This window comes from Hemicordylus capensis, chromosome 4 (genome assembly GCF_027244095.1).
Source record: "Hemicordylus capensis ecotype Gifberg chromosome 4, rHemCap1.1.pri, whole genome shotgun sequence".
NCBI classification, from domain to species: Eukaryota; Metazoa; Chordata; class Lepidosauria; order Squamata; family Cordylidae; genus Hemicordylus; species Hemicordylus capensis.
In genome coordinates, this window is record NC_069660.1 from 66,764,534 (window position 1) to 66,778,553 (window position 14,020).

The following is a 14,020-nucleotide window of genomic DNA, read 5'->3' on the forward strand; positions in this document are numbered from 1 at the left end:
GCATTGCTAAATCATTGAGACTCATTAAAAAAAATTGAGTAGAGGCCGCACATCAGAGAGTAGCCCAAGTCTGCTCTTCTTTTAAAACAGAATCCTTCTGCAAGCTATGTAATTGATGCTGGCCATGCAATTAACTTGGTCAGCTATGCAGACTGAGAAGGAACCAACAGGGCATGAATCATCCAGCCCAGGTGTACTGCGGGGAATGGTTTCACTGGAACAGTACTTTTGAATCCATAGTATAGAGATCTGACCTTTTTAAATACTGTTAATTGGTACCCAGTGTTCTGTCAGCATATAACCTGTGCATTTTCTCTTTTAAGCTTTAAAACGATTTGCTGTCAAAGGGCAATTTTCAGACAGTTACAGTGTGTGAAACTGGGATATCATGTCTGCCTGTGACTTGTTGCTTTAGGTCCATTAATTTGCAATAGTTATCCTTTGATGTTTCCTCTTACAGAGGAGAAAGCCTACGTGAATCCCTTGGTGTGTGCTTTCTTTGTCGCATTGCTGCCCCTTTGGATCATCATTGCCAAGAAGAATGCAGCAACCCGAGAAGTGTTGTACTCTGGCTGGGAACCAGTCATCATAGCCATGGCTATTAGCAGGTAGGAAGGGTGCATGTGGCTTCCCGCGCAGGGAAGATGCCTTTTGGGGCTCCTGTGAAAAAGCTTAGCCATGTGGTATTTCTGCTGCTCATAAAGCAGACAGTACTGAAGCAAGCATTTCTATCCTAAATCTGATTTATGTTTTTAATGGAGTAAACTGTTCCAAGGGGTATCAAGAGGATCAAAGATTGTGTAAACATGCACTTTGGAGCTCAGATCTGTTTGATCTCTGCTTGACCAATACAAACTCTCTTCCTTACACTAATATTTGTACTTTGTTACTCGAGCATCTACAAACTCCAGTTAAACTGTTCCCTGGTCAAATGCACGGGGGCAGGGGGCACATTCCTTTAGCCAAATAGCATGGCAGCGAAGGCAGGACAAGTGGTCGCTCACAGCTGTCAAATGAAATTGTTAAGAAATTGCCCAATATTGCACAGGAGTTGGCATGATGCTCCTAAACCCATGCTTGGCTTATAATCCGTGTGCTGCTGCTTCTCTTCAGAAAGAAAATTGTTTGGAAGGAAGTCAGAATGGCATACAGGAATTTATACTTTCTGGGTCTGGAGAGGCAGAAAGATTAGTTTTGAAGCTGCTGCTTCTACCACATCAGCTATTCACACAAGTCTAGTTTTAGAGCCAATGAAATCTACCTTTTTTAAATGGCTGGCTTCTGACTCTTCCCTTTTCTACCTCAGAAACAAGCTACAAATGGTTGCACCTCAGTTATATTCTAATGTTTTCACCCACACAGAGGTGCTCTTATCCCTGGACTTCCGGGCCGAAGTCAAGGGCCTCCACAGCCCCTGGAGCCCCCCAAATCCTCTGTCCTGGGTGGTGTGGTCACCTGGCCAAGCATGATGATGCTTAATTTTCTGGGGAGCAGTGGCCTTCATGGGCCTTTAGGTCCAGGCTCCAAAATTACCTAGGTGCACCTCTGCACTCATATGTATTTCAAGACACTGGCTGATGTCCAGAGCAGTACACCATGGACGTGCCAGGAAGATGTGTCTATGCTGCAGACAGCTTTCTTCGCAGTGCAACATTGGGTTTGTAGCAAGGAGCAAGGGAGCCAATTTAGCTATTTGTGCTATCTCCAGAAATGCCCTGTGTTATCCAGAAATATGTTATTGAGGGTTGTACAGCTCTCAGGGACATATTCAAGTAACACAGGGGACTTCCACGTGGAGAGGAGAGCTGGTCTTGTGGTAGCAAGCATGACTTACCCCTTAGCTAAGCAGGGTCTGCCCTGGTTGCATATGAATGGGAGACTAGAAATGTGAGCACTGTAAGCTATTACCCTCAGGGGATGGAGCCACTCTGGGAAGTGCAGGAAGTTCCAAGTTCTCTTCCTGGCTTCTCTGAGATAGGGCTGAGAGAGAGGGCTGCAACCTTGGAGAAGCCGCTGCCAGTCTGTGAAGACAATACTGAGTTAGATAAACCAATGGTCTGACTCAGTATATGGCAGCTTCCTACATTCCAGAGACAGTGCAGATTGCCACATCCTCTCCCCAGTGTGGATATATCTTCCTGTCACATCCATGGTGCACTCCCTATGTGTCAGCCAGGGAAAACAAGATTTCTGTGAAATACTGAGGGTTATAGCAACGACTCTTCATTCTGTGTGGCTATTCTGTCCTCAGCACGCTCTTAAATAATTCCCTTTGCAGTGTTGGAGGATTGATACTGGATAAAACTGTGTCGGATCCAAACTTTGCCGGAATGGCGGTCTTTACGCCGGTTATCAATGGTGAGTACCTTTGTGGCTGTGACCATCAGTCTTGCAGCTTTTGTAAGACTTGAAGTCAAGATCCTGAAGTTGATCCTGAAGTTGGGGAAGGGGGAATATGATGAGGAATGGGAGTTCCCAATATAGATATTTCTGCTGTTACTCTCCTGGTAAATAAAATAATAAAATAAAAATAAATTTCAGAATGAAAATATGCTAAAGAATTGTGCCTCAGTAGGTGAGATGATCCCCTGCAAAGGTAAGAGGGTCATACCGGTTTTAAACTTCATCATAATAGGCTAATATGTTGCTGATAATTATCCCTTTGAGTTAGGATCATGTTGCATCACTTCTGTACAAGGCCTTGCATATTATTGATGTAAAGGGGGATGCCTGAGGTCTTAAAGGGTATGGGAATCCATGGTCATGAGCATGTATAAAAACAGGAGTGGCTCATTTCTGTGGATGCTGCAACAACAAGGCTGCTCACAAAATGGTCTTTGGATTATGGGAGGGAAGCTGGTCTTGTGGAAGCAAGCATGAATTGTCCCCTTTGCTAAGCAGGGCCTACCCTGGTTCACATTTGAATGGGGGACTACATGTGAGCACTGTAAGACATTCCCCTTAGGGCAGGAATGCTCAGCTTCAGCCCTCCTGCAGATGTTGGCCTACAACTCCCATAATCCCTGGCTATTGGCTACTGTGGCTGGGAATTATGGGAGTTGAAGTCCAAAAACAGCTGGGGGGCCTAAGTTGAACAGGCTTGCCTTAGGAGATGGGGCCGCTCTGGAAAGAGCATCTCCATACTTGCATGCAGAAGGTTCCAAGTTCCCTCCCTGGCATCTCCAGATAGGGCTGAGAGAGATTCCTACCTGCAACCTTGGAGAAGCTGCTGCCAGACTGTAGACAGTACTGAGTTCAGTGGATCAATTGTCTGACTCGGGAGAAAGCAGCTTTCTATGTTCAGACATCTTATAGAGGACTGACCTTAGCTTTGTATTTTGGGAATATTTTTTTCTCTATAGGAAACCATTGTAGTAGCTTTTGGGTTTAATTAAATCAAACTTAATTGACTTGGTCTTGAACAATGCTGCATGTTCTCAGTTGTATCATGTGCAAGCAAAGGAATAAATAGGTGCAAGATGGAAGATCAATGAATGCCATTAAATTAATAATAATAATTGTCTTTTAATAATACTAGCTATAATTCAAGTGGATGCTCTGTTGGGCAGTTGGTTTGGGGCAGAAGGCTTGTTAGAGGCTGAATCATGAATGAAAAATGAGCAAGAGGAAATATATGCCATGTATTACATTGCTTCTTCCTGGGCATGTACATTTGATGTGTCGCTTTGTGGTATTTGTAGCACTGCTACTTTCCCATGACTTAAGTAGGTTTGTTTGCATTCATTTGCGTGGCTGATATGCTGCTTATAAATTGTCCCATTTCGGACATTAGTCACTGCTTTAAAACTTTCAGAGAAGTGCTCTTTCCATCATTTCCCCATAAAGAATGTCACGAGTGCTTTTTCAGAGAATTTGTGCTCTGCTGAACTTCCCGTTTTCTTTACCCAAGCTCTATTAATAACACTAGCTCATACTGATATTAATGCATGCCCTCGGTAGTAAGTGACACCCTGGAGAGGATGGTGCTGTGTTCTTGAAAACATTTGGGACAAGATATTGGGGGAATCATTGGCTCTTGACATTTCTGCGTAGTAATTGCCGTGGTGTTCTCTCATTCCTGCAGGCGTTGGTGGCAACCTGGTGGCCGTCCAGGCGAGCCGCATCTCCACATACCTCCACATGAATGGGATGCCTGGAGAGAGCTCTGAGACAGCCCCTCGCAAGTGTCCAAGCCCTTGCAGCACTTTCTTCAGTTCAGGTAGCCTTCCAGCATGTAGTCATGGCCAGAATGTCCTGTGTCTGTGTTGCGCTGCATTTCCCTTTCCATTAAAACTATTGAGCTTGGAGTGAGATGGCTTGATAGGAAAGAAGGTTAATTGGAGACTTGCTGGCTGACGTGCTTTGGCTTAGCTATTCACAACTCGAGCACTGCAGCAAATCAGCCAAGGCACTTCTCTCCCTGCCTTGTTTGCCAAGCAGAGATTTTGAACACTGTTCTAGACTTTGGGGAGTCCCATGTGGTAGTTTTAGATACAATTTTGGCCTAGCAACACTCTTGGTAAACCTTTGCTCATCTCTTCTATGCAATGAACAAAATGCTATCTACTCTACAACTAACTTTGATGTTTAAAGGGTGCCCCTCTCTTATTTAACTTGAACATTTTAATCACATTGGGTTAAGAGCCCATCTGTGGAACTGTTTGGAGCTTTTACTAACTCATAAGCAAGCCTACATATTCTCAAAGTTTCTACTGGCATATTTTCTCCACTATGTGTGTGACCCTCCTGCACCATTAAGCTGGTGTTGGGTCAGTTCATACAGCTCTGTAGGTGTTCTGCATTGTCAGCTCTGCATTACAGCTTTTAGAATTGGTTCATATGATGGCAGCAATGTCTTTTAAATGAAAATCAGAGATCCTGGCAGCACATGCGCTCCACAGAGTTCAAACCCTGAACTCAAGATTTTTTTGGTGATCTCTGGTTGGTGTCGCACCAACCTGACACTGAGCTGATATCCTTAACCTTATATTCGAACTCAGCTTGTTCATGGTAGGTTGGCACAGTGCCAGCTGTAGATCACCAAAAAATCCTGAGTTCAGACATGCTCTGCAAGAGCATACACCCTGTTTAACAGACATTACCATCATCGTGTGAACCAGCTCTCAGAGTGCAGTTAGAGGTCGTTGAATTTTGGTTGGCTATGGTTAGATAGTGCAACATGGAATAAGTCTTGTAATGCAGAATTTTGATCTTGGATTTCTTAGAGCACATATATTTAGTAGACATGAATGTAGGAAAACAAATCTGAAAATAACCGGACAATGCCTCTTTTGCTGGGGTTGCTTCACTAGCATTGCTCCTTCTTCCTTATTGATACATCCCACAGGTTAACTTTCTTTCTACGGTCCCTAACAAACTTGAACTAATAGAATAGGCTGCTTAGGAACAAAAAGTAGAATTCAGCTGAATGGCATACAGGTGGCCCTTGTTATCCGTGGGGGTTCCATTCCCGCCAATTTCCACAGATAATGAAACCACGAATAACAAGACCTTGAATCCATGAGGATTGGGAGATTAGGTTCCTTGAGCTTAAAAAAAGACATAAAAGCGGGAAGGGGGCAGAAATGCGGGAAGAAAAGCATTATACCGTGTTCTCCAGGAATGCCCCAATCCCATTTTTCATTTAAAATCTGTTTAACAGGGGGAAAGCCACAAAATGGCTCTGCGCTTCAAAATGGCTGGAAATTACATCGGAAGTCATTTCCAGCCACACAGGAACCCTGGATAGGTGAAAATTGCCTATGTTTCATGCTGTGGATGCATGAAACCACAATCCGCAAAATGTAGATAATGAGGGTCTCCTGTATGCATATTAAGAGTACACTGCATCTATTTCTCATATTTCAGTTTTGCAGGACTTCAGATTTTTTTAAGCATATGTAGCATATTGGTTTTATTGTGTTTTAATAGTTTGATTTTAATTGTTAATTTGTTTTTAATTGTTTTTATCATGTTGTGAACCGCCCTGAGCTGTATCGGGAGGGCAGTATATAAATCTAATTAATTAATTAACTAACTAATTAATTAATATCTATCTTATTCTCATGGCACACAGCCTTGATATTGAACATATTTTTCTGTGTACTAGGTAGAACTAAGGCAGGAATAATGTAAGCAGGGATGTTTCCCCTTATAACTGCCTGACTTAAATTAACTGTCTTTTCCCTTCTGTTCAGTGGATGTAAATTCCCGGTCAGCTCGAGTGCTCTTCCTCCTGGTGGTTCCTGGCCATTTGGTTTTCCTTTACACCATTAGCTCCATGCAGGGTGGCCACACAACACTCACCTTGATCTTTATAGTTTTCTATATGACTGCAGCACTTCTCCAGGTAAGGCTTTGCTTTAATTGGCCAACTTGTGGTGTCAGTGTTCTTGTGACACTGGGCTAAAAAGCAGTGGCTGTGGATCTCTTGCTGACCTTTCCCTACGATTGAGGGATGGCTGCTTTCTTTGCAAATGAAGTTTGTCCTACTTGACCTACCTGACTCCTAAAATGAGGTTTAGTAAGACTTCCTGGACAACATTTTAGGCTTCACAGCAGGGGTGTAGCAAGGTTGGAGTGGGCCCAGAGACAAGATTTTAAAATGGTGCCCCCCGTCACTGAAGCTCGCTGAATAGTGGTAACAAAAAGCATGCAGATGGATCTATCTATCTATCTATCTATCTATCTTCTATGTGCCACAATAGAACATCATCCTAAATTATTATTTTTTTAAAGGTTTTGAAAATTGTGCACAATGAAAGTCATTTAATGGTCCTAGAGAAAGACATGCTGTTCTGGTAGCTCCAGGTCTTAACACTCACATCAATTTTGGAGGATGAATAAAACTGAAGGAAGCCTGGGTGGGTGCGTGGCTGGGGGAGTCAGTCATGTGACTTGCCTCTGGGGGGCCCCCAAGTCAGTAGGCCCCTAGACAACTGTCTCCCCTTGCCCTATGATAGTTACGCCCCTGCTTCACAGAGCTAGACATTCCTAGTAGACTAATAGTAGCTTTCAGTACTGTTCAGTACTATTTCAGTACTCAGTACTCTGCTAACTGAGCAAAGAGGTATCTTTTTAAAGTGGTGGTTCTCTTTATCAGGGGGCCATCTTATTTATGTATTTTTCTATGTAAACTGCTTTGAGAACTTTGGTTGAAGAGCGGTATATAAATATTCGTCGTCGTAGTAGTACAGTAGGGTATAAGCACCATTGTCTTAGACCATGGATTTAGTCAGGTTGTAAGCCACCCTATTTTCCTGATATTACTTTCTAGTAACAGTGATGAGTCAGTCTGACTGTAGATAACCTCTATTACAGAGGTTCCTGTATAGTTAAAGATAACATTGCTTTGACATAATTAAGTAGGCACTGTATACGATCAGGTATTAACTGTTTCAAAGAAGCAATTGCAAGATGTCAGCTGGAATGTGTGATTGAACAGGAGCCCTTTTGAAGTGGACATGGCAGATGCTGACTGTTTTCTACTGTAGAATCTTAGCTTCCCGGGCAAGCTGTGCAGAGGAAGGGTGAAAAGCTGCATCCAAAGAGTTTCTGACTGATAACCATCGCCTCATACTTGGGGAAGTGGTTGCTGGTTCTTGTGTCAACTTGATGACCAAGGAAATGAACTGTAGCTCTCATGAGGAGAGATGGCCAGAGCTGTAGAATGTAGATCATGGACCCCTGCCATGCACCCAGAAAGCTATACTAACAAGCACTTCCTGTGATTCCCACATTATCTCATCTGTATTAAGAGTTTTTGCCATGGCACAGCTAAATTTACAGGGTATCGCTTGGCAGAGTAGTTAGCTAGCTTGACAAAGTGCACTTCTGTTACAGTGGTAAGCACAATGAGTCTGGCTATGGAAATGCCACCACATGCATTAGCTGTTGCCTGCAATGTTTACATGACTGTGCAGGAAGCCATGCAACTTGATTAAGTCTGTGTTTTTTCTTTTTCTTTTAAAAAATCTGTTTACCATGCACTGCACCTTGCCAGCATTAGGGCACCCACATATCTCCCATTTGAGGGAAGGGGGGAACTCCGCAAACCTGCCCTTCAGCTTCAATGAGCAAATCAGCCAGTGTCTGCCTCAACTTCTTTTCACCTCTTTAAGGTGAGCTTCCTCCTTCTCTCCAGCAGACAGGAACATAGCAGCAGTGTAGGCAAGCTGTGGTCTCCCATGGGAGGCAACTTGGTGAAGTGCATCACCCATCCTGCTGATTGGTTGCAAGCTGATGGGAGGAGGGAAGGAGCTAGGATGAGCAGTGCACACTTTGGTCCAAGACTCTGCGAAGTGCTCTGCTTCAATCGGCATGCTGCCTTTTCTGCTTCTGTTGCTCACCCTGCCAGTTGGAAATGGGAAATTTATTAATTTATTTATTTTTACATTTATATCCCGCTTTTCCTCCAAGGAGCTCAGAGTGGTGTACATGGTTATGCTTATCCTCACAACAACCCTGTGAGGTAAGCTAGGCTGAGAGATACATGACTGGCCCAGAGTGAGTTTCACCCAGTGAGTTTCATGGTTGAATGGGGATTTGAACTCGGGTCTTCCCGGTCCTAGTCCCAACACTCTAAACACTATGCTCTGCTGCCAGCATAGCTGTTCCTCCCAGCATAGTTAGTTTGTCCAAAGCAGCACAATCCAGTCCATATCAGTTGCAGAGTGACTGTTTATTGGCATTCATACAATAAATATTGTATCATTGCTGCTGTTAGTATTGCTGTATGCATATAATTAGTACAATAATCAGGGTGAGCTGGTAAACCTGTATGCATCCCTGATATAGATAGGTACTCACAAGCACAAATGGTTTACTTTGGTGCCACAGTTCATGATCAAACGTAAACTGCCACGAGAGTCACCAAATGGCAGTATACCAATGGAAGAAATATATAAACATGCAAATACAGTGCACTTTACATCTGCCCCAGTGCCGCAGTCTATGGCTAATGTGCCTGTTGCACTTCTGTCTTTCAGGTTCTCATTCTTCTCTACATTGCTGACTGGATGGTCCACTGGATGTGGGGCAGAGGCCTGGACCCTGACAACTTTTCTATACCTTATTTGACAGCACTTGGAGACTTGCTTGGGACAGGTCTCTTGGCACTCAGCTTCCATATCCTCTGGCTCATTGGGGACCGGGACACAGATGTGGGAGATTAAAACCACCCTTCCTCAGCTTCTCCATACCCAGCTCTTCCCTTTCGGTGACATTCCCCCTCCCTAAAGCCTTGCTGCCACCCTCTGTCTCTCTTTGAGACTTTAACTTTGATACAGGATTCTCATTATTTTCAATGGGAATTTTATGTGGTTTATATTTGAAGCCAAGTTTGTACAGGAAAAATTAGTTTTAGGAAGGACAAAAGGAAAAAAAGTGTAAAGACAATCACCAAGTGCAATTCAGAATGGTTAATATCTGAACTACAGGTTACATGTGAAAAAAACTGATCAGCAATTCAGATTTTAAAGAGACCCACCACCCTCATTCCGCACCCACTCAAGGCACTAGATGTAAAGGGCTGCTTGTGTTTTATGTGTGTTTAAATGTCGGGGATGCAATTCAGACTGGCTTTGTTACTTAATTAGGTTCAAGAGTTCTTCCCCTATTGTCACAACTGGGTTCTGAAATTGATTAAATGGTTTGGAGTTACTCCATGCATTCCCACTCCTGCTTCTCTACACTAGTAATCTGACTACAGTTGGGCCTCTAAGGCTCTGTAATCTGACCTTGTGCAATTGATAGACAGCAAAATCAGAGTTATTGTCCTGCATCCTATCATGCTCTTTGCTTGTGAAGGGAGTGGTTCTTTGATCTTGATGAATGGAGAATAAGCTCCCTAGAATAATGGTCTGCTCCCACCCATCATCCCAAATCCATTATTGGCTAATCAAACTATGACAGCCTGGTTTTAGAAAAAATGCCTGCCTATGCTCTTTCAGCTTACTATTTCATGCTGATTGTGGACTCTTAAACTGCAGCCATCTTATAGTCCTACCATTGCCCTGAAAAGGCTAAGAGCCACATGATTTGTTCAGGTTACATAGCACTTAGTGCCATTTCTCCTGTGAAAACATGGCAATCCATTTAAACAAAGGCTGGTATAAAGTACAGGCTGACACACCTCCAGCTGCCTCTCACTTCTTACAGCAAGTTGGATTTTGACTGCTTTCCATAATGAACTATGTACCCTAGATTCTTACTCACCTGTTGTCACCTCAAATCTGTTGCCCCTTCCATGCTGCTGTGCGTCATGTGTATGAATCCATATAGATCTGGAAAATGATGTGCTAATTGGCTCAGTACTCTGTGTCTGCAAGTCTTAAATGCCTGGTGTTGAAATGAGTCTACATTTATGATGCTCAGTCATTCTGTTACACTTTGGAGTCAACTGAGGATGCTTTGCACTTCCTGGGAACTGGGAAAGTCAATACAAGATTGCTGGGTACCAGATAAAACTAGATAGGTTAGCTCATTGGCTTTGCTCTGGTCACTGGCTTTGCTCTGAGTGGTATCTATCATGTTACTCCTAGCATACCATAATGAAGTTGGATCATAGTAAAAATCATCACACACTTCCAGGGATGAAAGCTCTTTACTTGTGGGTTTTAATGGTTTGGAAGGTGAGCCTAATGGGTCTGCAACCGCATTGTGCTGTCAAATAGATATGTCTGCTCTTTAGAGATCTCACCCTATATGCTTAGGGCATAAAAACTGACACATACTGGCCATGTTTGAGGTCCTGCCATCTCACATTTTTCAGCACTAGCATGTTCTTGCTTGTCTAAGATCAGAGGCCAGATCTTCTGTAGTATTAAAAGTAACTTAACTGTTTTAGGATTAAGCATGACAAAGTGGCATCCAATTTACGATGGGATAAATGTCAAAAAATACACAGTGCTTTTTCTGGGCAGTATCATATTTGAGTCTCAAGTTTCTTAATAGATTCGAATATTGTAAAACCTAGATCATGACCTCTGCAAAGGATATTGCTGACCGTTTCTTGAACTGTTCTTGCAAACGCTCTATCTGTGTGAACACTGCAGATCAACTTATATAAGCAGAGATTGCTCACTTTGAAGCACAGCACTTGTGGAACTGATCTAAGTTCTACAAATACTCATGTAAACAGAACAGTTCCATGAGCAACTCAATAAACATTGGCCCTGGTGACATGAAATAATTTGTAAAAAGAGCACCCATGTAATTCACACAGGAATGTGGTGGATGGCTCTATAATGGGAGTTTGGGGAATGGAGCTGTTGTGCTAGATTTCCTTTGCTATATGATGCAATGGTATAAATCTAAAGCAGGCATTTTAATTGCATGTAGGTCAAACACCTTTTTAATTAGAGACACTAGTAACATACAGTTCTCTCCACTGCAAAACTCCACTCATCTCCCATATTTTTTGTTTCTCCATTATCTTCTCTACAGTGGTGCATCATTTCTTAATTTTTATTGTTCGTCCCCCTTTTTGTCTTAGTTCCTAAACAAAACTAAAGCTAAGAAAGGAAAGTTAGTTATAGCCAGTGTGGCCATGGTCTCTGGTAAAGCAGGTCCTGGTAAAGAAAGTCCTAGACATTTTGTTAATCTGAACAGGCACAAGTATGAATTGATCACAAGCTCCCCAGAAAGTTAACATTTCCTTTTCTCACAATAGGCTTAACAGGCAACTGTTGCCAGCAAAACATATTTTTGCTGGGCCTGAACAATGGAATCTGAATCCGGAGCATAATAGGGATTTTTCATGCAATTTGGCTTTAGACTCTAGCCTTAAACTACTCTTTGAGGCAAGTATTGCTAAATTCAGGAGGCCTGAAGTGTGATCAAAATGAGTTCTGAAAGGAGACTGGTGCCAGAATAGCATATAAATGACAAATCTGACAAATATAAAGGGCTAAACTGAACCGCCTTGCCTGTGAGGCTGTAATACTTACAATTTGTGACTACTTTAGGGTATTTCTGTGGCTTCAGACCTGTTTTAGATTGAGATTGTGGCCTGAACACGGCAGCCTTCTTATTTAACATGCCACCAAGAGCAAAGCTGTGGGACCACTGTGCTAAGGTATCTATAGGATAACCCTTTCCTTCTTCATTGCATGGTGGCCTTAGTTATGTGGGAACAATGGATGTGGGTGAGAATGTCCATATTGCCTTGTGGCAATTCTTACATTGCTGTAACCTAATTTGCAGGGTAACTGGAAGTGACATCTTTCAGACTTCTACTGCAAATATTAAGTTTCTACTCAACAATGGACATTGTTACAATGTTTAATTTATTCATAATCATAAGGACCTAAGAGATTCATCCTATCTTCTGTTAAATCTTAAACTTCTGAAATGACCTTTGTCTCGCCAATTTGTCATTTGTCTCACCGATTTGTGCTTTCTGTTGCAGGATGCATATGTTCACCTTGCTAAAACTTGAACAATCTGCTTTATGTGGAATGCTTCCATTCCCCCACCCCAGCTAAGGTCTATGTCTGTGCATCCCATGAAAGAGTTCATTTCTCCTAGTCTTGGTTGCAAGAATTGATCTTTGGTCAAGGAGCTGTACTGTTGCAATTGGGTGATATTCCTAAATTTTTATTATGTCTGCAGTGGGGTGGATGCAGAGGGCTATGTGGGGTGTATGAACAAAACTTCATTGAAAAACATTGAAGAATAACTTTATTCTCACCAGTTGTACTCAAATGTATGTATATATTAGACATGGCTGCAAATGAAGATGAAGCTATTGGTTTACACCTCTATTTAAAAAAAAGAAAGCACCCTCTTATTTATATTAGCTATAACTGAATTGACAGATGCCGACTAAACTGATAAATTATATTTGGTAAAATAAAGATTACATTTATTTATATGGCTTTTGGTATTTTATATTTTATATATTCTTCTGTAGCCAATACCTTAAGAACTGCCCTGTGGATCAGGCCAAAGCCTCTTTTAAAGCCATCCAAGCTAGTGGACATCACCATATCACAGGGCAGAGAATTCCATAAATTATGCACTGTGTGAAAAAGTACTTCCTTTTGTTGATTCTAAATTTCATGGGCATCAGTTTCATGGGATGACTCCTGGTTCTAGTGTTGTGAGTGGGGCGAGGGATTTATCTCTGTCCACTCCATGCATAACTTTATACACCTTTATCATGACTCCCCGTAGTCTCCCTCTCCCCTTTTCCAAACTAAAAAGCCCCAGATGCTGCAGCTTTGCCTCATAAGGAAGGTGCTTCAGGCCCCTGATCATCTTGGTTGCCGCCTCCTGCACCTTTTCCAGTTCTACAATATCCTTCTTAAGATACAGTGACCAGAACTGTATGCAATACTCCAAATATAGTTGCACCATAGTTTTGTATAACGGCATTATAATAGCAGTTTTATTTTCAATCCCCTTCCTAATGATCTCTAGTATGGAATTTGCCTTTCAGAGCTGCTGCACATTGAGTCAACACGTTCAACGAACTGCCCATGACACCAAGATCTCTCTTCAGGTCACTGACAGCTCAGACACCATCAGTGTATATGTGAAGCTGGGGTTTTTGCCCCAATGTGCATCACTTTACACTTGCTTACACTGAACAGCATATGCCATTTTATCACCCACTCACCCAGTTTGGAGAGATCCTGTTGGAGCTCTTCACAATCTATTTTAGACGTCGCTACCCTGAATAGTCTACTGTCATCTACAAATATGGCCACTGCACTGGTTACCCCAACTTCTAGATCATTTATGTACAAGTTAGAGCACTGGTCTCAGTACACATCCCTGGGGGACCACACTTCTTTCTTCCCTCCATTGTGAAAACTGTCCATTAATTCCTACACTCTGATTCCTGTCCTTCAACCAGTTACCCTGCCAACAGCACCCATTTTACAGATAGGGAACTGCGGCAAAAATCATGGCATGGCCGAAGGCTATCTAGGAAATCCATGCCTGGTAGTCCAAGGGGGATTTCATATGCTATGGGGTGCAATCCCACCCCCACAAGCATTTGAGGAATCACCCC

At 42.6% G+C, this 14,020-nt stretch overlaps 1 protein-coding gene across 3 annotated transcripts in view; it reads left to right on the plus strand.

The window, feature by feature from the left end:
* SLC41A1 (solute carrier family 41 member 1) overlaps nt 1-12,874 on the plus strand; it is a 63,833-nt gene extending 50,959 nt beyond the window's left edge. For all 3 annotated transcript variants that reach the window (XM_053247927.1, XM_053247926.1, XM_053247925.1), the window contains 5 exons: nt 461-608; nt 2,279-2,358; nt 4,085-4,219; nt 6,198-6,349; nt 8,988-12,874. In XM_053247927.1, coding sequence (XP_053103902.1) covers nt 461-608; nt 2,279-2,358; nt 4,085-4,219; nt 6,198-6,349; nt 8,988-9,173 — 701 coding nt within the window. In that variant the 3' untranslated portion in view covers nt 9,174-12,874. The remainder of the gene's footprint in view (nt 1-460; nt 609-2,278; nt 2,359-4,084; nt 4,220-6,197; nt 6,350-8,987) is intronic.
* Nucleotides 12,875-14,020: the final 1,146 nt, after the last annotated feature.